The sequence below is a fragment of the Nuphar pumila genome, chromosome 15, assembly GCF_984573655.1.
Source record: "Nuphar pumila chromosome 15, dmNupPumi1.hap1.1, whole genome shotgun sequence".
Lineage (NCBI taxonomy): Eukaryota > Viridiplantae > Streptophyta > Magnoliopsida > Nymphaeales > Nymphaeaceae > Nuphar > Nuphar pumila.
This window is the reverse complement of record NC_143263.1, coordinates 416,453-440,436: the sequence shown is the minus strand read 5'-3', so window position 1 is coordinate 440,436 and position 23,984 is coordinate 416,453. Positions and strand designations below refer to the sequence as shown.

The following is a 23,984-nucleotide window of genomic DNA, read 5'->3' as shown; positions in this document are numbered from 1 at the left end:
ATGTACACGATCTTAGCTTTTGTTTCAACGGTTAGGATCGATATATGATGGTTGCCGTCATATGCCACATGACCTGATCCCAGTCCCGTCCTTCCTCTAAAAAACCCTAACATAAACGGCTTCATCCATTTTCCAACTGTTTGACAGCATCTCGTTAGTTCATCGTTAAGAAGATAGACCCAGTTTGGTCGTTGGTCACTCGGTGAGGGTTCTTAGCTGCGATATACTTTTTTTTGAGATTCCTAGCGCATGAGCTGAAGAAGATGTTGAGGATCAGAGCTTTGTGGAACGCTTCCCTAAACGCTACTAAGCGAGGTATTCTGTTGGATTCTAGAACAACAATCAGCGGTCTCTACAATTCGTCAATTGAAAGCACTAAAAAGAAAAGATTGGTTTTCATTTCATATTTCCGTTTTTTTTTGTTTGAATTGCAGCGCTAACGTGGAATCTGGAAGATTTGATGCCGCCACAAGAGATGTGCGTGTTTAGTTTCAGTTCAAAGGAGGATTTGAAAAGGTGGCATCTATTTTCCGATTCTGAGTACGACGGTATGTGTTGTTATTTCTGGTTCTCTAGATTTTGTATTAACTGGTTTCTCTATTGTTGCTTGATGTGGTAGACAAGCCGAGTAGAAGCCCTTCTGATTTCTTTGTGGGTGCTTTCCTCAATTGAACGCTTAGGCTTGTTGTTTGTGATGTATGTGCTTTCTTCTTTTTCGCTTAACCCGTTGTGTGAACTTCACATGAATTCTGATGGCCTTCACTTCTCCCCCCCTCCCCCTTACTCTCCTGACCATCATTGCTGTATCAGCAAGCAGGGTCTCCAGCAAGGTGATGTTGGGCGGTTTTTTTTTTTTGGTGTTTTTTTAGACACACGTAGTTGGTAGTGGGCTGTTTCATTAAATCCTAATTTCACATGTTGAACTCATCAATCAATTATCTGCATAGGATAGAAGAAGCCATGCCTTCCCGTGAATCTTGTGATCCTTTGAAGTTTTTCTACACTCCGTTTTCACTTTTACTTGGTTTTCTTAGATTTAGATAGGTTTCTCCGGTTCTACCTTTCTGCGCTTGTGCATTGTTAACTTGTTATGTGTTAAGTGATACATGAAGCATGGTGCACATGGTAAATGATATCATACATTTAAACTGATTAAAAATTCCCACTAGCTTTTGGAACTACTAATCTAAACTTTTGTTGACGTTGCATGAGATGAAAACCTGGTGAAAAGAAACGAGGCGGTGCTTATAACCCTGAAGTACTATTTAAGTGTCAAAAACCAGAAATGGTTGATGCTATCATGCTACAGCATTCCCTACAAGGGGTAGGCATCACCAGTCCCCGCTTATTGTGAGAAAACAGCTGGTCATGATTTGTACATGAAATCTTGGAAACTAGACACATTTAGAGGAAATGATACATTGTGGACACGCACTGAGCAGAAGAATCGGTGATCTAGTTTGCTTGTGATTGACAACATGTTGATGGAAAAGCTAGTGATATTGGAAAGAGGATTTAAATTTGATAGCTAGAGAAGTGTTATTTGAAAAATGGGCCAGTCAAATGTGGTTGATGTAGATTTCCGAAATGAAATCCTAGAATTTGGGTTTAGTTGCTAGGGTTATGAAAGTTCCTGTTTTAGACAAAGAAATTTTAAATTTCATAGAGTCCATGTACCTGTAGCAAGCTTAGCTGGGAGACCTGAAGAAGAATTTTAGCACAAGTTAGATAAATTAGCATGAGATATACTTAGTCAAGAAAGCATACATAGTGACTTACAAATGCATGGAAAGGCTAGAAGCACACAAAAAGAATACAGAAAGGTGTGGCTTAGGAAAGTTGGGTAAAACTGTTTGCCGATTTATGTGATTTATGATAGCTACCACAGACTTTAAGAAGATGCATTGACATTTGATAATATTTAAAGTATGGAGGGTACATCTCATGAACTAACCATTTTCTCTCAAGATTAATGTAATAAACTAGAAGAGTTGGAAGACCATAGCTGCAGATACTTATGATGCTTCCGACACAGGTGGTGTTAACTTTATATGTTGCGAGGGGATCTGGAATGTAGATCCAAATGAACTATGTGCACAAATGAAAAACTGTATTAAATGAGGTCCAAATGTTTGGGAACATTAATAAACAATTATGCATTGATAGAGTGAAAAGAATCTGAAGTTCACTGATGGTAACATGGGTACTTCTGAGAAATGTTAGAAAACAATGTGTGGAACAAATCATGAGAGATAGGGATATCTATGGATTGGATGTTATCCGATATCCAACTCCGTTTAGTTGGATTTTGTAAGCCAAAACCATATCCGATTATAATTGCATGGTTTTAATTTTTTGCTATCGAATCTGAAGAATATTCAGATTTGACGGATTTCCGAATCTGTTTACATGTATAAAACTATATTTGGTATGAGTCATGACCTTCTCACTGTCCGGAACTGAATCCAATGGCATTGGCTACATCCAACCTGAATCCAAACCATTTACATCTCTAATGACTAATGAGAGATATGAATCTGGAAAGGGGGGAAAAAAGGATAGAAAAAGTGAGGCTAGACATGGAGCTTACGATATATGCTAGATTATGTTGGAGGCAAGCTGAGCTATGTGCAAGATTGCAAAAATAAAAAATCTACCAGAGATCTTGTTCACAGTAGATACATCAAAGATTTCATGTCTATGGCCAAGGGTCTTGATGAAAGAAGATTAGAGATGTAACGTGGACATTTTTCGTTGATTTCTTAACTGAAGAATGTGCAGTAAAGTAGGCAGAGGAGGAAACCGAATCAAAGAAAGATTGCAATGAAAAGCAACCTAGGCCCAAGCGAAGTGTCTGTGTGACATAGCTTATACCAACCAGATAACTGGAGAGAATCCCCTCTGTATTGATTGCAAAGTTATCTTAATAAAAAAAGCCAACAAATTGTTTATGTTGCAAAGCATTTTTATTGAAGTGGCGATCCTGTGCCAGTTTATGGTCCAATCAACTATGCATATGTTTGCATTGCCTCTCTTTTCCTCAAAAGTTCATTTCTGATGACATGCATCTGAATGAAAATGAATATATTAAATTGATGCAACTCAGTAAAACAAGGGCCTTACAGTTTTACTTTGCATATGTATGCATGTATATATGTGTACACGTAGAATCTAAAAGTCAGCCAACTTTTACATGTGGCAGCAACCTTTCTTGCGGCCAGTTTTTTTTACACAGGGCAGGATAAATAAATATTTTTTAAGTTAAGGAAGGCAAGCTAGTGCAACTTTTATAATTTAGATTGCTGGAGCTTTTGAACTTTTTATTCAAGTTTAGACAAACTTTGAATCTATTCCGAATTGAAGCATTGCCTTCTATATCAAATACAAATGTTCTGATAAAATTCTTGATTGAAAAAAAAATCTGATATTGCTTATTGATTTTGGTATTATTTATCAGGTTTATCATCAGCCTCATTAGAGGTCAAAGATGCTGGAAGTGGACTAAGTGGTATGCTGTCATGAATCCTGTCTCACCAAATTCTACTGAATATCATGGATTTCAAGGAAGCTCATGTTAATGACAATACCAAAAACTGACAAAAATAGCAGTCAAGAGTAACTAAGACTGTAAAATTGATTCAAGTATCACTTGTCTGTTTTAAATTTTCTTTTCAACTTGAACTTTGTTGAAGGTTTTTTTTTTAGCACTCCACTTTGTAATGAAATGAGAGATCACAAGAGATATCTCTAAACACACAATAACAAGGCCACTAATGGGCAAGATACATAAAGTCACAAGGCCACTAATGGGCAAAATACATAGAGTCACAAGGTGCTTAAGCACAGTAGCACAAGAGAGCATAAAATAAATAATGTATTTGATTGAAGAGTTGCTCTAAAACAGAATACAAATGAGAGGGGACAAGGTCCCCTTTTTATACTACAAAGGAGAGCTCCATAGAGCTGTTGGGAGCTCCCCAACGGTCACAAATGTGACCGTTATGCTTACATTTTAACACACTTACCTAAGATGCATGAGGTGCATGCCCCCTAAAGAGGCATGGCTCTCAGGCTGAGGCATGTGCTTCAAATGTGTGAGGCACATGTCTCAGTACATGCTACCCCTTGGCAGGCCGCCTCAGTGCATGCTTCCTGCCTAGAGGTGATCATGTTTAACAACATTGATGAGTGAAGATACCAACTTCAATACATTGAACACGCATGTTATGAACTGTTAGACAATAGTTAGATTAACAAAAGTCTCTCTCTCTCTCTCTCTCTCTCTCTCTCTCTCTCTCTCTCTCTCTCTCTCTCCATGCACATGCATATAGTCACAATATGTCATAATGTTTTCAATTTATCATGTTCTTGAAGTTCTTCCAGAAACAGAAAAGGTCAAAATGTCTTAGTAAGTTTTAAAAAATGGTAAAATGAATTTATGCAAATTTATACTATTAATTTTTAAATGATTTTCCCTGAAACTTTCCCAAGAAAACCATTTAGTTTTAAATTCTCCAAGAAAAACTCTTGGTTGATATTTTCTGAATATTGACATTTATTTATGCTTGGCTGCTTCTTGGTTAAGTACTTCAATTTTGAACGAAATGCTTGTGAATGGGGAGCAAGGCTCGTATTGAGGAGCAAACTATTGTCATTCACACACTAACAATGTGATTCAGCCAGCATTTTTGAAGATTCAAGCTAATCTTTTCCTTTGTCATAAAACCTAAGTTAACTGGTTATGTTCTCTCATCACATTCCACATAACTGTTATGAATATCTCTAATCTCTAAATAATTCTGTTACCAGTTAATTTCAACTGTTTAATTTTGTTCCTTTCGGTAGGGCAAAGCATTTGAATTTGGTGTCCTGAATGCTATTATTGTCTTATAGATGGAACTTCTTCACTCAAAATTACTTTAATTTGAAATGTTCTTACTTCTTACCAGGTTCCTTTGTTTTCTTTTCTTTCTTCCTAAAAAAATGAACTCAAGGGTTGTTATTAATTTAATTTGAAATGTTCTTACTTCTTACCAGGTTCCTTTGTTTTCTTTTCTTTCTTCCTATAAAAATGAACTCAAGGGTTATTATTTTGGAAAGCTTTAATTCCATTCTAGATAACTAAGCAGATCATTTTGGAGTGAGGACTTGCATTTGTGACACTGAGTTTTTTGTCTGTTCAAAAGGTATATTTTCTGGCCATCTTTTTGTGAAATTGTCTACGAAGAGACAATACGTATACAAGCACAAATACTTTATAAAAGAAGTGCACGAAAGCACTCTCACAACACTTGAACAAAATACGCAAAAAGCGTATAAATAATAAACATGCAATAATGCATGTATTTCATAAATAAAAGCAAATGCTTGAGACTCTCAAGCTAATCCTACAACAAGGGGGAACGCCCCTATTTATACAAGAAAGGAGAGGGGCTAGAGGGGGCTCCCCAAAGGAGTCGTTGGGAATAGGCAACCTCAATTCAAAGAAAATATGTCAGAAAACCCAAGTCTGACATCTCAAATTTTGAAGTCAAGACGGACTTAATACCCTTGACTCCTTGAACATCATCACCTGTAATTAACATGTCATCAACATATAGTAACAATATTACAATTCCTGCCTTAGATTTTCTAGTAAATAGAGCAGTGTCAGTATAACATGAGGAGAAGCCATTTTCCAGCATTACACTGGTAAATCTGTCATACCAGGCTTTGGGAGCCTGTTTCAAACCATAAAGGGCCTTTTGTAGACGAAGAACTTTATCTTTAGGGATCTCTATGCCTGGTGGAGCATCCATATACACTTCTTCATTAAGATCACCATTTAAAAATGCATTTTTTACATCCATTTGAAAAATATTCCAATTTTTAATAGATGCAATAGTGATAAGACATCTAACTGTAACCATTCTGGCTACAAGAGCAAAAGTTTCTTCATAATCAATTCCATACTCTTGCCCATACCCTTTTGCAACTAAGCGAGCCTTATACCTTTCAAGGGATCCGTCGCTCTTAGTTTTAACCTTAAAAGCCATCGACAACCTATAGTTTTCTTTCCTATGGGTAGAGTTTGGAAATCCCAAGTTTCATCTCTTTTAAGAGCATTAAGTTCATTTTGCATAGCTTCTTGCCATTCTATACAATTTTTTGCTTCTTCAAAATTTCTTGGTTCAAAATAAGAATGAATGACACTAAGACAAACCCTATATCGGGGTGAAAAAGAATCAAAGGAGACAAAACGAGTGGGAGGTCTTGTATTCCTCTCAGATCTTCGGTGATCGAGAGCAGGAACAAGTTCACTATATTGATCAATAGCACTTCTAAAGGTGTCTTGGTTTCTATGTGAGTATGTTATTGGATCACTTGAAATCCTGTCTTCTTGTTGGTTATGCTCTTCGACATCACCCTCAATGTCCTCATTATGGTTTGATGATACATCATCATCACTAGATGTATCATCATTACTAGACAATAAGTCAAAAAGGAAGGAGTAATCAAAGTTTTCTTGTTGAGAAACATTTTTTTCAAATCCACTTTCATTTTCCAAAAAAGTTACATTTCTAGAGACATATAACTTATCTTCTCGAATATCGTAACATTGAAATCCCTTTTGAGTTTCAGAATATCCAAGAAAAGCGCAGGGGATAGCCTTGGGAGAGAGTTTGTCATTCTTATCTGTAAGTATGAAACACTTACACCCGAAGACTCGTAACCTATTATAATCCGGCTCGAGTTTATATAAGATCTCAAAATGGGATATTTTCCCTAATATTCTAGAAGGCAAGCGATTTATCAAGTAAACAGAAGCAAGAGCTGCTTCAGCCCAAAAATTTTTAGGGATGTTTTGGGAAATAAGAAGGGTTCTAGTGGTCTCAATGACATGCCTATGTTTTCTTTCGGCCAACCCATTCTGTTGAGGGGTTTTAGGACAAGATCTTTGGTGAATGATTCCGTGATCTTCAAGATATATTTTAAATTGGTTGAAGAGATATTCTCCTCCAGAATCACTTCTAAAAATCTTTATGTTACTGTTAAATTGATTCTTGATCATTGAATGGAAGGTTCTAAAGCACGAAAAAACTTCATGTTTGAATTTGAGAAAAAAGATCCATGAATATCTAGAGAAATCATCCACAAAAATAACATAATAAGAAAAGCCTCCTTTTGAGACAACAGGTGCGGGTCCCCAAACATCGGAATGAACAATTTCAAAGGGTTTAGATGAGAACATCGTTCTTTGCTCAAAAGGTAAACTTTGCATTTTTCCGAGAATATAGTCATTACAAGAAAAAGAACTTTTACATAGGTCCTTCGCAAAATGCAAATAAGATAGCTTGGTGATATTAGGATGACCAAGTCTTTTGTGCCACACATTTATATCTTTGTTTCGGGCAACATTACAAAAAGATTTTGGAACTTGAAGAGATTCCATATAGTATAAATCGCCTTTTCTAAAGCCTTCCCCAATCAATTTCCCGGACAGGCGATCCTGTATTAAACATTTATCACATGAAAATTTAATATCACAACCATGGTCCGAGAGTTGAGAAACAGAGAGAAGATTTAAGTTAAGTTTAGGTATAAATCTAATTTTTGGAATAAAAAAATCTTGAGTTTCAAAATTACCTATTCTTTTAATTTCAAGAGAAGTTCCATCCGCAGTGGAAACAAAGGATGGAGAAACATTTTTTGAGTAATCGGAAAGTGAAAACATGTTTGGGGACATATGAAAAGATGCACCTGAGTCCAAAAGCCAAGAGACTTTACCTGGAATGGAAGAGGTAGACACGGCGGCACCAGATGTAGCTCCCTTGAGAAGAGGTTGAAGGGCTTCCATTATTTGGTTCAACGAGAGTGATCCACTTGATGAAGCCTCTTCCTTTTGTGGTGTACCGGTGGTGGCCATAGCGAGAAACTTCTTCCATTTGGGACATATGGGCTTGATATGCCCCGGTTCTTTACAAAAATGACATATAGTCTTGCTATAGTCCCTTTTTTCTCTTTGTCCACCATCTCCTCCTTGATTTTGGAATTTAAAATGAGGAGGACGATAGGTTTTTACATTACTCCCGGGTCTTGATACGGCATTAACCTCATTGTTTTCTTCATGATTACAAGGAACCATAAGAACACTTGATCCTTGTTTACATAAACTCATACGAGTCTCCTCACCACTTAATTTGGTGAGAACATCTTCAAGAGAGGGAGGAGTAAATGAGGAGAGAAGTGATGACCTTATTTGCTTAAATTCCGGTCTCAACCCATTCAAAAAATTGAAGAAACAATCTTCTTCAAGTTGCTTGTGGCGGAGTTCAATTGCCTCTCCACTCCATTTTGGTTCAAGCATAGAGAGCTCATCCCAAATAGAGGAAAGATCGACAAAATATTCCCTAATAGACATTTCACCTTGAGTAAGGGAGAGGGTCTTCTTTTGAAGGTAATACTTATGGGAAAGATCTCTTGATGTATACATTTTCTCGAGATAACGCCAAGCTTCCGATGCTTTTTTGAATTTGATAATGTTGGCATTAATCTTTGTTTCGACGGATGCGAAGAACCAAGAAAGAATCTTGAAGTTCTTCATTTCCCATTCGTCGTGCTTCTTGGAGTATTCTTCAAGAGCTTTGATCCTTTCCTCTCCCTCAAGAATCTTGATTTAACTTCCGTCCATTACGGTTATCTTGGGTTCCGGTTCCAGAATTGTTCCTTGCACATAACCCCACAATCATTTTCCTTTTATGTGAGCCTCCATATTCCCGGCCCAAATATGATAGTTGGACCCATTCAACTTGAATCCAAGGGCAAAGTGAGACTCTTTCTCACCCATTAATGCGTAAAGAGAAGGAGAAAAAAGGCGTACCAATACAATGTTTCAACTTCTATTTTGCACAAGATCCTTCTAAAATATTTGAGAAGCAAGATCCACCACTTCAATCTTTAAAAATCCGAAGGCACGGTTTTCGAGGCACTCGAACAAAGGAGGATCCCACGATCTTCAATCACCAACCGAGCTCCGATACCATGTGAAATTGTCTACGAAGAGACAATACGCATACAAGCACAAATACTTTATAAAAGAAGTGCACGAAAGCACTCTCACAACACTTGAACAAAATACGCAAAAAGCGTATAAATAATAAACATGCAATAATGCATGTATTTCATAAATAAAAGCAAATGCTTGAGACTCTCAAGCTAATCCTACAACAAGGGGGAACGCCCCTATTTATACAAGAAAGGAGAGGGGCTAGAGGGGGCTCCCCAAAGGAGTCGTTGGGGAGCTCCCAACGGTCACAATTGTGACCGTTGGGGGGCTCCCCAACGACTCTATTGGGGAGACCCCCAATGCTCCTTTTTGGAAATACAAAAAGGAAAAATAAAAAATAAAAGAAATGAAAAAATAAAGAGGAAAATTACAGCATATTCCAAATGGAATATGTGCAAAATGTAAAAGGACTAAAATACCCTTTTCGGGTAAAAAGAGAAAAATGTATAAATATATATACTTATATATAGAGATACGTATACATATAACATATGTATACGTATCTCTATGTGTATAAGTATATATATTTATACTTACAATAATGCTTTTGAGTATACATTTTAACACTTTCTTCATAGGTATCTGACGGTTCCAGATGGAGAATGAATCGAAGTGGTTTTTGTGGGATGAGATCTAAGAAGGTGTGTGATGCTTTCATCTTTCACTGGTCGTACCTATGTCACACGGACTCTTCTAACAGGGCACCACACCTGCACCCATGTGGGTGCGACACTTGGACACTGCTTCCTTTGTGTCAGATGAAGTCAACCACACTGAGGTCCATTTTTGTCCAAAAGTAGATTCGGTTAACCTTAACCAAGTCCAGTTATATCTATATTATGTATATAAATACATAAATGCACACACATACACGTAGGGTTAACTTAAAACTGTTCAAAATTATATATATACCCTCCCCGCACCCCCGCACCCAAGTTTTTTTAAAGTGCCGAATCGCCGCATCTGCACCCGCACCCGCACCTATGTGACATAGGGTCGTACATTATGATTGTTGGAGATTATGCTGAATCAGTCATTTTAGATGGTGATTACCGTGCTCCACATCTTAGCTCTATTGTTTATGAAAGAGCACTGCAGCATGTCCACCTCCTAACACCCAATCCCCTTTCACCACTAGAACATATAAACCTGCCATGCACATTTTCATGTGTGCACCACAGACATACAAACTACATACAATATTTTGATCACTTTCAGCATGGGGTAAAATACATGTCTCTACTGCTTTCAACATGGGAAAGAACATCCTTGCATTTTTTAACATAACCACCTATTAATATATGCATTTACCTAGGCTGCTTATATGGGGCTAGTGATCACTCTGTAAATGGGATAGTTCTCTTATTCCTGGGACAGGAAAATGCTATTCTTTTCATGTGGAAGGAAGCTTGACTTGATATGTTATGACTTTAGGTCTTTAGCAAGGTAATGTAAGGATATTATTCAAACAACTGGACAAGTTTGTGATGTGCTGTTCAGGTACTTGCATTGGCATTCCAGATTAGCATAGAAGGTGTTCATCAAATATGCTGGTTGAAGTACAAAATTGATACCTGCTTAGCATTTGAAGGGGTAGAATGACATTATGAGTCCGATGCTCTAAACCAATGTATTGCACAAATTCAATTCTTACATCTCACTTAATTGGGAGCAAGTTATGGTGCCTAGTTTAGTGTTCTAATTTACCACTTCTGCAATCTGATCATTTTATCTTAAAGGTGTTCTGTACTTGGTCAAATTGGAGAGTTTTTTCAGCTCTTACTGACAGTACGTTCTGTTGATTTCAACTTCATAATTATTAAGAGGATGACATGCCAGTCTGCACTACTTTATTTTTAACGTTATATATCAACTACCAACATTTTCTATGAATGGCTCATATGCAAATATTTTGTGCAGTTTGATGGCTTCATTGACTTGGATCCATATGGCACCTTGGCCTTTAGGTTGAAGGGAGATGGACGATGCTACATATCTACTGTATGTCTTTCCTAACTGGATGCTTTACATGAAAAGAAGCTTAAATATGTGCGCATTTTCTCAGCTTTCAGTGACAGATTTTGTTTTCAAACAATGAACTCCTAACATATGTAGGTTAGTTACTTTTGTGAATGCTAGATATATACAGAGAATTGGGTTAATGCACCTGGTCAATTAGAGGATAATACATGGCAAGCATTTGTGGTTCTACCCAGTGACAATTGGTGCATTGCAAAGGCAAGTTCTGAGCATGATTATTTTTCTGTATCTAAGTAGTGAATGGCTGAATAAACCAACTGTTTCGGAAAGGAAAAAAGTGTCAGGCCCAACTGACGCTTACTCTGAAAGCCTTGTGCCAAAGCATCCGTCACATAGTGTGGAGGTTATAACCGAGTCATGAAATATGTTGGTGCTTAACGGAGAAAATATTCATAAAAAATTGGGTTATCTGTTGGATTTAAAATGAATCTTTGATGGTCTTTGTGTTCTTTAGGCTGATGTTTGCATTAGCTTTTATTTGTTTCAGGTTCCACTTGCTAGCTACTTTCCGACGTGGTGTGGAAACATTGTAGATGCAATGCTGGAAATGAATCCCGCTTGTGTTGTCGGAATGTCATTGTCTGTTAATGCTGAAGGTGGTGTTCCCGGCACCAAATCTGGGCCAAGGGATTTTAGACTTGAAATTGATTTTATCAAGGCATTAAGAACATGATAACTTACTATGGTGGCCCACCCTATTGGAAATATCTAATTTGGCGATTCTCTCTTGCAAGAGCTTGGTAAGCAATCTGATTTACATATGTAGGCATTATCCTCTCAAATATCTTAGTGGCATTATTGACATGAAAGACTATTCTGGAAGGGCAATCTGTATAATAATTTCTCAAGTTTTGACTACTGGTCGATATATGATGCAGTGAACGGATGCAGGGTCTCAAAATACGCAGAATTTTAATGTTCCCTCATGCACACATTGGATAACATGTCATCTTAAATAAGGTCTTAAAATTCGTATGCATTTCCTTTTTACATCATATCATGAACATAATGAATGATTGGTGCCTGATAATAGTAGATATGTTTTGACTTGATTGTTCTTGTCTCCGCTTTTCCATGCATGTGAGCTTGCCTCTTTGTTATCCATCCGATTGTATGCATATCATAAATGGTTTGCTTATAGGCCTGGCTTTGTGGACATGGTATCGTGCTGCTCAATGCTCAGTGGGCTTGCCTCAAAGTTCGTATTGGGATGCAGCGCTGGTCTGTCAACACCTTGAGCACAGTAGAGGTACTCCAGTGAACAAACTAAACATGTGGATAGAAAATTTAAATTAAACATCAATCTTGTCTAACTGATTTATTTTATTGAGTGATGGTAAATCCCAAATGAAGACATCAATAGCCATATTACAAAGCATGCATAACTCTGTTGTGCCTGCTATACAGTCCATTCTAAGGGCCACACAGCGTTCCGAGCCCCAGACAGGAAAAGGGCCATATATTCTCTCAATGTGGCCTTGGGTGCTGTTGGGTGTGAGTGGACTTAAATGCGGCCTTTCATGAACCTATTGCTAGACCAGAACTCAGACAATCATGACTTTTCCTTTCCTGCAACTGAAGAACTTCTTGAAAGTTGAAACCAAGGCTAGAAGAAAAGTAAAAATCCGAAGTAAACTAATAAACAATGAAGGGCAGGCCTATGTCATGAGCAGAAGGCCCATAGGTCAAATCATTTATCCGGCAATGCAAAAGCGTCACATACCCATTGCGGGTGACAAAAAGAATCTGAAAAGCAAAAAGGAAAAAGAAGGGCAAAGATGAAGAGATAAGACACTCACATTCAACCGAAACCAGACATGAAGAAAATTCCTAGCAAGATAAAAGTAGGGAAAAGCAAAATGTGAACAGTGTAAGTTATAGTTTTCTTAGATTGGAATTGAGTTGATCAGGCTGTGCTACCAGGCACAAGGCCCAGAAGGTGGACTCACGACTCTTTGCATTATTATTGAAGGTCATTGAGTTCATTCCAAGTGTTGAATGAGAAGTCTGCTGCTGTTAAGGCGTGGTGACTGGTGAGCACACGAGAATAAACACCTTGCAAGTTATTAATTAAGGGGCGTTTGATCCTTCCGTTGTGCTTTTTTAACATATGTGGAATGCACCAAGTATTTCACGTTTTGCCCATCACTCCATCGGGTAGGTTATTTACATCGATTGCATAGTATTTATGGTAAAATGTGGGTGAGATAAAATTTGGTTTCATCTAATCCCATCCAAGGCCCGTTTCTCGGACAAATGTTCCAACGCAATATTTGAAGGTTTGGGTCAAATAAGATAGCGAGTTGCACTATCTTAACTAAGGGACCTAGTGGTTGAATCCGATTTGGGGCTACCCCTATTTTGACTTTGAATTTTGAAATTGAACCAGATTGATTATAATCAAATGGGCCAGATGATGTCGTAGATACTGTTCAAATGGAGTTGATTGCATGATCTTTATGCTATATATATATATATATATATATATATATATATATATATATATATATATATATATATATATATATATATATATAACATTGATATTCAGCTTTCATTGCGGTGCCTGCCCAACCACTCGAACATTAAGCGCAAATATGTCCCACATGGGTAACCTGAACTTGATATGAAAAAAAAGGTCTTGCTATAAACATAAAGCACAACAGCATTTGCAGAGAGCTTTGCTTGAGGATTCCCAAGATTCTTTTCAGTTATTACCAAGAGGACTTTGAGATTAGACACAAAACATGATTGCTAATGCAGTGCTAGCTATTAATTTTATTTAATATCAAACAAGGGGCCAGCTCATCTGGGTTGAATCTAAAACTTCTGTATATGACGATTTACAGTATTTACAGAAAAAAAGGAAAAACTTGATGAGGAAAACTGAAACTTTTTTGGTTGATGTTGTTTATGTAAAATAAATTAACAAATGAAGGAAAAATAAATTGGGGTCGACTCCTGTATCTAGTGAAGGTTCACTAATCTTAGATTTTGCTGAGATTGATGGACGTTTTTTTGGGTGACAATAATTGGATTTGGATTTTGGATGAGAAAAAGGCAATACTTCGGATAATCTGTTGGATTTGGCCCAATCAAAACTCGACTATTAATCAGATATGATTTTCTTTACCAAATCTGATTAGTGGATGTTGAATCTAAATCCAATCCGGCGAGATGCCGAGCTCACATATTTAGAGGTTGGTGGTGAGGAAAAGCACCTCATTAGATGGTTGAGATCCTTCATGGGAGTGGGAGTGAGCAGGCTGTGTGAGGTGGGGGCCTGGCCTGAGGGTGTACGTACTATGCAGCCTCACAGAGAAAGCAACGGCTGGCCTTGTGAGAGATCTACCCAACATCCCAATTCAACCTACCCAAGTCCAGATAGTTTAGTTGGTGAGGAATCGGGTGGCACGGATCTTTTCAAATGAAGAACCGGGATGGACCTGGGCTGGTGGTCTCAATGACATGAAAGGCTCAATGCCTAATATGGGACCCGCCGACCTTGTCCCTTGTTTAAGTTTGATCCATGGCTAGACATTGTGCCAACCTCCAACACAGTCCCTCAGAAGGCGTTTGATTATGCAGACAGGATTGTGTAAAACAGTCCTGTTTGGACACTGATGGATGGCCGCAGAGTTGTCCTGCATAAGCCGAGTCGGAATACACCTTTTTTTTTTTTAAGTTCTTCTCTCAGACGTTCTGGATACCACTACTTCAGAATGAGAGCGGCGGAACACTGAGGGACACCTAAAAGATGTCTCGTTAGACACGTGAGATACGGTGTTGCAGGCCTTCTACACGGTTGCTGTTTGTATGGAGCACGTGGGGGCACGGACAGCAGAGAGCCGCGGATGCTACTGTCCTTGAGAAGGTTAATGGAAAAGCTTTTTTTGTGGTTGGTCTTGTTCTTTCAGATGCCCCATTACTTGTGTGGCCTCTTCCTGCGACCCGTCCCATGCAGTGAGGTCCACAATCTGTTCTGGACTGGACGATTAAGACGTCCCTATCGAACACGTGTCACGTATCTTGTGGTTACGATAGTTTGAGGCTACGCACGCAGCATTGCCAATGAGGAGAAGACACTTCCCTATCAGCTATTCATAAAATGCCTAGAAGATTTAATGTTATTGTATTCAACTACTGGTTCATTCATCTTATTTCAAAGACACGCTTGGTCTTCACTCGTTTATCCAAACAGAATTACAGAACGATTAGAATGCTCTCCATATTTATTTTTTGATAAAAAAGAAAAAGATACCAGTAATTGTATTATTAAGGGGCTGTTTGATTGTGTTGAGAAAAATGTTAGGCCGGTAAAAGTTGTCGACAGAATGAATGTAGGTACAGCTCATTTTTCAAGTTCAAAGGAATATGAGATTAATTTTTTCTTTGTTAAAGTTGTCCGTTCAAATGGACTTTCTCCGGAGGGCGCACAATTTTGAAAATGCACTTCGTTCTTTAAATCAGACAAATCTAAAGTTATTCCGGAGACAAATTGGACTAAGAGGAACCTGTCTCGACTCTTGAGGCAAAAAATGTGTTAACAAAATGGCCCCCAAGTGTAAAACTTCGTGTGGATATTTGAAATACGTTAAGAAACGTGGTTGAAGGTGATAAATCAATTTCTAATGCTCGTTGGATGCATTTCTTGCTTGCCTGCACTGCACCAAAAATAACCATTCCATAATTTCCATTGGTGGAGAGAGAGAGAGGGAGAGGAAATGGGGTGTCCTTTGCAAGGAAAACGAAGTTCCAACTCCAACGCGTCTCACAAACAAAAAGAACAATAAAAAACAAAAGAAAAGGGACGCGTTCCCTTCTTCCCTCCTTGCAAAAGATCCCCTTCCTTCCCTCCCTCTCTGGATTCTGAAGCACACAGGCAGCCACATCATCAGGTTTTGTTTTTCACCATCTTTACCATGGATGTATATTTCTGTGATTTTGACCAAATACTATTTTATTTTGCAATCATACGTGTCTTAGTTTATTGTAGTTAGAAATCCACGCCAATAATTGACCTCTGGATTCATCTATTGTGCTTTGCTTTATGTTTCTTTCTTTCTTCTGTGTTTTTGCTGGAGTTACATCCTTCCAAAGAAAAAAAGAAAAAACCTTCTTCATGGGTTTTGTTGGATGAACACAGAAAAGTTTTGGTTTCATTGTTGGTCGATTTCTGATTCTTGGTGTGTGAGATCGTGATCGGTCTTTTGTGGGTTGTTGATAGTTAATGAATCTGCAGTGATGGGTGATGCTGCGGTGGGAAGATATTGGTGTCATGTATGCTCTCGGATCGTGAATCCAGTTATGGAGGTGGAGATGAAGTGCCCCATCTGTAATAGTGGGTTTGTGGAGGAGATGGAAAGCTGGAGGGGGGATAATCAGGACGCTGAATCAGAGTCAGATCGCGCCCTCTCCCTGTGGGCTCCGATATTGTTGGGGATGATGGGACCTTCAAGGAGGCGGCGGAGGTTCAGAAGAAGGCTGGAGGAGGACGAGGAGGAAGAAGAGGAGCAACAAGAAGCAGAGGAAGATGAACAAACTGAAGGTGGTGGTGGTGGTGAATCGGAAGCCAGTCAGAGGAGGAGGAGGAGGAGGAGGAGGAGTGGAGCTGCGATCCTTCAATTGCTTCAGAGCTTAAGAGAAGGAATGGTGTCAGAATCCGATAACCCGGATGCCAACGATATGGATCGCTTGATTCTGATCAATTCGTTCAATCAGGCAATAATCCTTCAAGGAACTCTCGATTCGACTCAGACTCAGAACCAGAGTCGCAATTCGGGGTCGAACAGGATCGGCGCCTCGTTGGGAGATTACTTCATTGGGCCTGGCTTGGATATGCTGCTGCAGCATCTAGCAGAGAATGATCCGAGTAGGTACGGGACGCCTCCCGCGAAGAAGGCGGCGGTAGAGGCAATGCCCACGGTGAAAGTTGAGGAGAACCTGCGATGTCCGATATGTATAGAGGATTTCGAGGTCGACTCCAAAGCTAGAGAGATGCCCTGTAAGCATAAATTCCACTCAGAGTGCATTCTGCCATGGCTGGAGCTTCATAGCTCCTGCCCCGTTTGCCGATACCAGATGCCGGTCGATGAGTCGAAAGAATCACAAGGGTCTGGCAACAGTCTTAATGGTGGTAACAGGGTGGTGGAGAACAACGAGGGAGCTGCAGAGAGAGGTGGGGAAGAAGGGGCTGAGAATAGCAGCAGATTTTGGGTACCCATCCCATGGCCTTTTAATGGGTTGTTCTCTCAGAGCGAGAATTCTTCTTCAACCAATTCTTCTTCCCCTGGAAATGGTTCTCAAACAGATGAGAATTGATGTTTCGTATGAAGCTGGTCTTTTGGTTTTCCTTCTCTTCTGTACATAAAGTTTTCTTTTATATGGATTGCTCAAAACAAAGTATGTTACGGTTGGATTCATCTGATGTGTGCTTTATATGAATGAACAGATCACAGAATGTTTCTAGTAGCAGCATTTGTAGGAAATCATTTTACCCTCAAACTTTTTTCTTAATAGGGTGCCAAAGCAGAGCCGAAGAAATGTACATGGTATTTTACATTTTCTTAGAAAGCGATTTTTGCTGAATTAATTAGCATGCATATATCTAATTTCTCTTGAGCTTACATATTTCACTTACATGAAAAATATTTGGAGGAATGAGTTCAATTGTCTAGCTTGACGAACATTGTGCCAAGATTAGCATTATCCAATGAAAAAAGAATACGCATTATTCAAACAGGAAAAATTCTTAGCCAATAGAGACTTATTAAATTTTATATTCATATGCTTAACTATCACATTCATCAAAATGACAATCGCAAATAAAACTGTAACAATTTTGGTCAGCAGCCACCTTGTTATATAATAAAGATGGCTACCAAAACCACAAAACTAAAACATGGGCTACCAAAACCACAAAACTGCAACATGGACTACCAAAACCACAAAAAATTGCAACTCATATGGTAACTGAAACAGACCACATGACAAAAGCTCATCAATGTATATTAAATGAAATCCCTCAAAACACAACTCATCCTCTTGCATTTGCTAGTCTGCCACACCTTCAACTGACGGTCATAAGTTTAATAACTGAAGCAGTTCCCACTCGATGCAATGCAACAACGGAATCTCCAGGATTGCAAAGGCCTTTATCTTTGGAGTACTGAAGAGCAAATTCAAGGGCATGCTCTGTTGATTCAGAATCAGAAGCCTTAGCTGATCCTGCACTCAAAACTGGGATCAGCCCTCTTACGATCAGGCTGTGCCTAGCTGGTGATTCATCAGTGCAGTACCAGTCGAAAGAGTCTGTTGTTATCTCGGGTACCACCACAGAAAGAATCGGCATAGCTGGTCTGTACTTCGCTACCAACCTTGCAGTGCTTCCTCCCCTTGTTAAAACCAAAATCAATGCCGCTTTTGCTGAATTGGCAGTTTTAACCGCTGAAGAAGCTAAGCTCTCTAATGGGCTCATGGGTGTTGGTGCAGAAAGCATGATAGTTTTGAAGACTGACCCATAATCTAGTGATGACTCTGCTTCTATGCATATCTTGGCCATTGTTCGTACAGCTAGCTCAGGATAAGCTCCAGCTGCTGTTTCGCCACTAAGCATAACACAGTCAGTGCCATCAAGTACTGCATTTGCTACATCTGTTGCTTCTGCACGTGTGGGGCGAGGTGACTTTATCATTGACTCCAACATCTGAGTGGCGGTAACAACTGGTTTTCCCTGGATATTGCATTTGTATATCATGATCTTTTGGGCTAAGAAAATTTTTTCAATGGGAATTTCCATGCCTAAGTCTCCTCGAGCCACCATGAATGCATCGGAGTTGGCAAGGATCTCATCAAAATTGGTGACTCCTTCCTGATTCTCAACCTGTTGAGATCACAACAGTTTCGAAATAAGACTTCAAAAGTGATGAGAATCTCTATGAACAAAGCAGTTAATATGGTGGCATACCTTGGACATGAGAAGGATCTTCTTGGCATGCTCTTCAAGCAGGTTTCTGACCTCAACAAGATCAGAACCTTTCCGAACAAAGGAAAGAGCAATCATATCGATCTTGTTAGGAACACCCCATTTTAGGATATCTTCTTTATCTTTCTCAGTCAGTGTGGGAAGGTCGACAATCACACCCGGCAGGTTGACATTTTTTCTTTCTCCAAGGGTGGCAGAGTTCTCACACCGGCAACGTACAAGGCCGTCTTTCTTGTCGCATGACAAGACGGTCAGTGTGATTGTGCCATCGGCACATAGTATGATGCTTTGGGGCTTCACATGCTCTGCTAATTTGCCATAACTCATAGATATCGTACTTTCATCTCCCTTGATGCTGTAATCTGTAGTAATTGTGATCTCTTGCCCCTTCTCGAGATGTATTGGCTTTCCATCCTTAAGAAAACCAGTTCGGATTTCTGGCCCCTGCATTAGGAAAAAGTGAGCAAATCCAGAACCTCACACACACACATTCATAAATGACATATATAGCCATGATAGTATATGATGATACACTCCTTTTGTTTGTATGGATCTAGCAACAAATACTAGATTAACCTTTCGGTTGTGCTTGGCATGGCCTATTTATGTCTCATAGTATGCTTGATAGCCACAAATATGTTGTAAGGTTCATTTTTAATGATAGTGGAAATATCAAATGGCTTACAATACAGTCACAAAGTTAAGCATGGGTTAGAAACATCACAACATGAAATGGTAAGTACAAAATGCCAAACACGATTAAAGGGTAGTTTCGTGACTATGATCCTCAGGATGGACCTGTATGAGAAAATTTTAACTACTTGAGTCCTAGTCTTGTTGCTGTTTTACCTTTAAACATGCCAGGTGCCTGCCAATCGGGAAAAAAGATGAAGACCACGCTAATGCAGCCAGAAGATGTTTTCAATTTGGTTTTTCCTTGTGTAAATTGACATATCATAGCTTAATGGTAGTCTTTAATTACTTGGTTCTAGATCCTCTTATAATGGACAGTGTCCTTAATTACTTGATTCTAGATTCTCTTATAGGTTCTGTGCATACATGCTAATTTATTTACTATAATATAACGACACCATTCTACAACTGTCTTTATGAGATTAGATACTGTTTGCTAATTCTGGCCCAGATCCTTCATTTAGTTCCTGAAAGCGCCTCTGCATGAGCATTGGAGCCTCTAGATTTCACATTAATAGTCTCTGACACTGGAATAGATATCCACTTTAGGCATCATGCATGTAAATGCCCTCTTTGTGATGCCATTTATAGGGCCATGCTACCAAGGGATGAAACATGATCCTCACTGCGATAGATAAGATAGAGAGGTTCCTAGCTAATTATGGCACTCCAGCAACCATCAATATGTTACCAAATAAAACCCTGATTCATGTTCAGATCTACTTTTGGTTATTGGAGCACTAGATTTCACATTGATAATCTTGACGTTAAAATGCCTCTCCATGTTAGGCATCCTGAATGTCAATTCCCTGTTTGTGATGCCATTTACATGGTCAATGCTGCTAAGGGATGAACCAAGGTCCTCGTTAGATAAGACAAAGATAGGTTCCTAGATAATTAGGGCACTCTGGCAACCAACTATGCATTGATCAAATAAAACATATGATCCATCCCTATCTACATTTTATATATATCAATACAGAAGCAACCTAAAGTGCAGGACCACCTGAGATGTTGGCCTTGAAGTTACTAATATGGGAAAAGGTGGTGCATGAACCATCTTCATCGACCAAGATAGGCACCCAAACTATATTATGTTGAACATTAGCGACTGAATGGATGCAAGGAAGGAACTTGCCTGACAAGTTAGATTAGGTAGACTGACAGTGCCAGAAGAAAAGTTGCTTGAATCATTAAAAAGAGCATGATTTGTAACTTTGGCTTGCGAATTTCATGTTTTAGGAAATTGAAGTGAGTTTATGGTACATCTTTTGATGTAGACCTTTTTACATGATTAGAACCACCACTGAAATTCTTTAGTTATGAATGCCAAAGGCAAGCTACCATGAGAAGATTTAACAGGGACAATGAAGTTGGTAGTTGTTAGCGTTCACATAAAAAAAAAGTAAAGGAAATGCAACTTAAGAAGCACTTTCGTCTGTCCAGCATACCAAGACTTTCAAATATGTCAAAGAAATGTTCCTGCTCGTGTCTATTCTCCAGTATATAGAGCCATTTAGATGATTAGTTAGGTAAAACAGAGGGGAAAATAAAGAGAAATTTGCTGTCCTTTGTTCTTTAAGTTAAGGGTAAGAACAGTAAACAGATGGACCTTATGCTGTATGAAGTCAAGCATATGGTATCAGTGCACTAAGTAAAACAGGTATAGGACAATGGCATTCATAGTGGAGCTAGTTAACAAGAATTATATCATGCACAAATTTCATATTATTAACACGATATCAACAGTTTTTAGCTTTTTTACGTTTTTCTTCATGTTTATTTTTATGTACATACACTTTTAAATATTATATATGCCGATTCTTTTTTACTTTTTTATATATGTAATTCATGGTGAGATCTTCCCCTGCCGATAAAATTCCAAGGCGACTGTTTCTGACATTGCTGAGGATAAAACCCAGACAAAGACAACAGCTAGCACCAAAATGCATAAGCAGCAGGATCTGTCCCTTATTGGCTTGCAAAAGATACATTTAGAGGACTTTCGTTGGCAATTTCGAACCATAGGTAACAGAACTTTAATGACCTTGATATTCCTGAGAGCCTTTTTTTCTCCTATCATTTTCTCATATGTAAAATATTGGTCCCTCCATGTTAACAATAGTTAATTCATAAAGGATAGTTGTCAGACAGTTTGAGCCATATATCTTTAAAGAATCATCGCAAATATGCAGATTTTCTTGCGGTTTGAAGAATGATTACAGATTATCACTATTTTATGTTTCATATGGTAGCAATCAGCTTATTCTTCTGATCTCTTCCTGATTCCTACCTGAACCATGACGACTATGTTGGTTCTCATGTTCCTCAGGTTGAAAGAGGACTCAAAACTTCGGTTTGATGTTGGGTGATTCCAAATTTTGTATATTTGGTTGGAAGGAGGCGCTTAGATCCCTGGTAGAGTTCAATTATAGGGCAATGAGACAGAGAGAGAGAGAGAGAGAGTTTTTTTATGGAAAAACACTTGAGTATTATTGATTGAAAGAATTTCCACATAAAGATATTGAGAGAGAAAAATAGGGAGTTTCCCATCCGGTGCAGGAATAGAAGCATGATTTAGTGTCTGAGCGATCCCTTTCTTACTGGATTTCAGGACTTAAGGCAATCCTTGGCGGTTCTGAGTGTTCACGTTTCTGTTAGTGTCTTCTCATATTACTTTTACGAACAAACACCCATATACGTTTTACATATGCACAAATCCACCCTTTATTTATATTTTCTTTGTGGACGGCTTATAAACACTAGTAAAAGAAAAATCATAGCGAACACCCATCTTCAAGAGAGGAAAATCTATTGAAACAGACGAAAGGAAAACACGTGCACCGTACTTCTTAGATCTTAATCCATGTGCTGTGCGGGCAAGCCAACTAACAAACGAGATAGTTCTAAGAGCCTTTTGATGCACACAACCTCAAGCACGATCGAGAGAGAGAGAGAGAGAGAGAGAGAGAGAGAGAGAGAGAGAGAGAGAGAGAGAGAGAGAGAGAGAGATACCTTGGTATCAAGCATGACCGCACAGAGTATGGCAGTGTTGTGCATGGCGGTCCGCAGGTTGTCAAGCGTCTCTTGATGGTAAGCATGGGTACCATGGGAGAAGTTGAACCTGGCGACGTTCATGCCTGCCCCGAGCAGCTTCTCCAGCATCTCCACGGACCTTGACGATGGACCCAACGTGCACACTATCTTGGTCTTTGGCCTCATCTCCATGCTGTGTCACTGTGCGAGAAGGGGCGAAGGGAGCGTCGTCTGGGGTGCAACTTTTGGTTAGAACAGGCAAGGAGAGGGGTTTTTAGAAAGAGAAGACGTGTGGCACTGTGGGTAGAAATACGTGCCTTGCGTGGTAAGTCTTTTTGATTCGGGAGACAACAACAGAAGCGGCTACTCCTCCTTTATGACCTTGGGCTATCAGGTCAGAGATTTTGTGTACAAAAGATATTCTGTGGGTTGTCAATTGTGAAAGACCAGGGACATCCGCCCCCAATATCTGGCTACAATGACATGCGTGTCCTTTCTGAAAAGTTGGACCGGTCCGATTGGAGATGGTTTTGGGTTCCCTTCACAAATTGACCGCATGCATTCTAACGTTCTTGATGAGTTCCTTGAAAACATATAAAAAAAAAGGGCACACACTTCGAGGCCTAAAGTTTTGTGTTTCAATCGATCTCATTGAAATTGGGTCGACTCCACTGGGTTCTGTTAGGTGTGGAATTGAAGGCATTTTAGGTATTTTGGTGTGCAGAAGCTTAATTGATTCTCGAAAGGACCAAAGATAGTTTTAAGTTTTACAAATAGAAAGGCAGGGGAAACAATGAGCCTTTTCCAGGTTTTCTAAAACCAGCTTTGACATTTCAAAATGACGATGATGACCCCGTGAAACTTTGTGTTGAAATTTGAAAAACAGCAACCCGTAAAAATGGCAGACTAACCCAAGAGAGGACGTCGTTGGAGAGGCATAGGAAACCTAACCATTCAAATAAGGAGACGTGGCATAAAAAAGTGGGCAATACAAACACCAGCAGCGTTCTCCCCAAGCAACTCCGAATATGCAATCACGCAAACGGCTCCGCTTGTGTGGTCTTGTGTTGGAACGTTGCAAGTTCGAATCACTATGGTATACTTGTATAATTGGTAGGCGTCTGCCTAACCCCCATCTTTCTCTGTCTAAAAAAAAAAAAACGATTCCAAAATGCACGCATGTTC

At 39.1% G+C, this 23,984-nt stretch overlaps 1 protein-coding gene and 2 pseudogenes across 4 annotated transcripts; 2 read left to right on the top strand and 1 right to left on the bottom strand.

Moving 5' to 3' along the window:
• The first annotated feature begins 193 nt into the window (after positions 1-193).
• Positions 194-12,148, top strand: LOC149814024 (putative complex I intermediate-associated protein 30; annotated as a pseudogene). Its single transcript, XR_016427901.1, has 8 exons — positions 194-315; positions 435-548; positions 3,458-3,527; positions 8,456-8,465; positions 9,625-9,687; positions 10,967-11,047; positions 11,186-11,284; positions 11,574-12,148. The product of XR_016427901.1 is annotated as a putative complex I intermediate-associated protein 30 (transcript).
• Positions 12,149-15,782: 3,634 nt separating this feature from the next.
• Positions 15,783-17,557, top strand: LOC149814023 (E3 ubiquitin-protein ligase SIRP1 pseudogene; annotated as a pseudogene). 2 transcript variants are annotated; one of them, XR_016427902.1, is made up of 2 exons: positions 15,783-15,984; positions 16,329-17,557. The product of XR_016427902.1 is annotated as an E3 ubiquitin-protein ligase SIRP1 pseudogene, transcript variant X1 (transcript). The 2 variants fall into 2 exon arrangements; XR_016427903.1 differs by having other exon boundaries at positions 16,314-17,557.
• Positions 17,558-17,860: 303 nt separating this feature from the next.
• On the bottom strand, positions 17,861-23,142 carry LOC149814022 (pyruvate kinase, cytosolic isozyme-like). Its single transcript, XM_089989154.1, has 3 exons — positions 22,779-23,142; positions 19,053-19,514; positions 17,861-18,968 (listed from the first exon to the last, which is right to left on the bottom strand). The coding sequence occupies exons 1-3, from the start codon at positions 22,989-22,991 to the stop codon at positions 18,156-18,158; spliced, it is 1,488 nt and encodes a 495-aa protein (XP_089845280.1). The 5' UTR covers positions 22,992-23,142; the 3' UTR covers positions 17,861-18,155.
• Between the last annotated feature and the right edge of the window lie 842 nt (positions 23,143-23,984).

What these genes read in the sequence shown, in the direction of transcription:
- LOC149814022 (XM_089989154.1), bottom strand. Translation starts at nt 22,991, where the DNA reads ATGGAGATGAGGCCAAAGACCAAGATAGTGTGCACGTTGGGTCCATCG. An exon ending in CGGTCATGCTTGATACCAAG is followed by an intron (nt 19,515 to 22,778) that starts GTATCTCTCTCT and finishes TTCCTAATGCAG; the next exon opens with GGGCCAGAAATCCGAACTGG. An exon ending in AGATCCTTCTCATGTCCAAG is followed by an intron (nt 18,969 to 19,052) that starts GTATGCCACCAT and finishes TGATCTCAACAG; the next exon opens with GTTGAGAATCAGGAAGGAGT.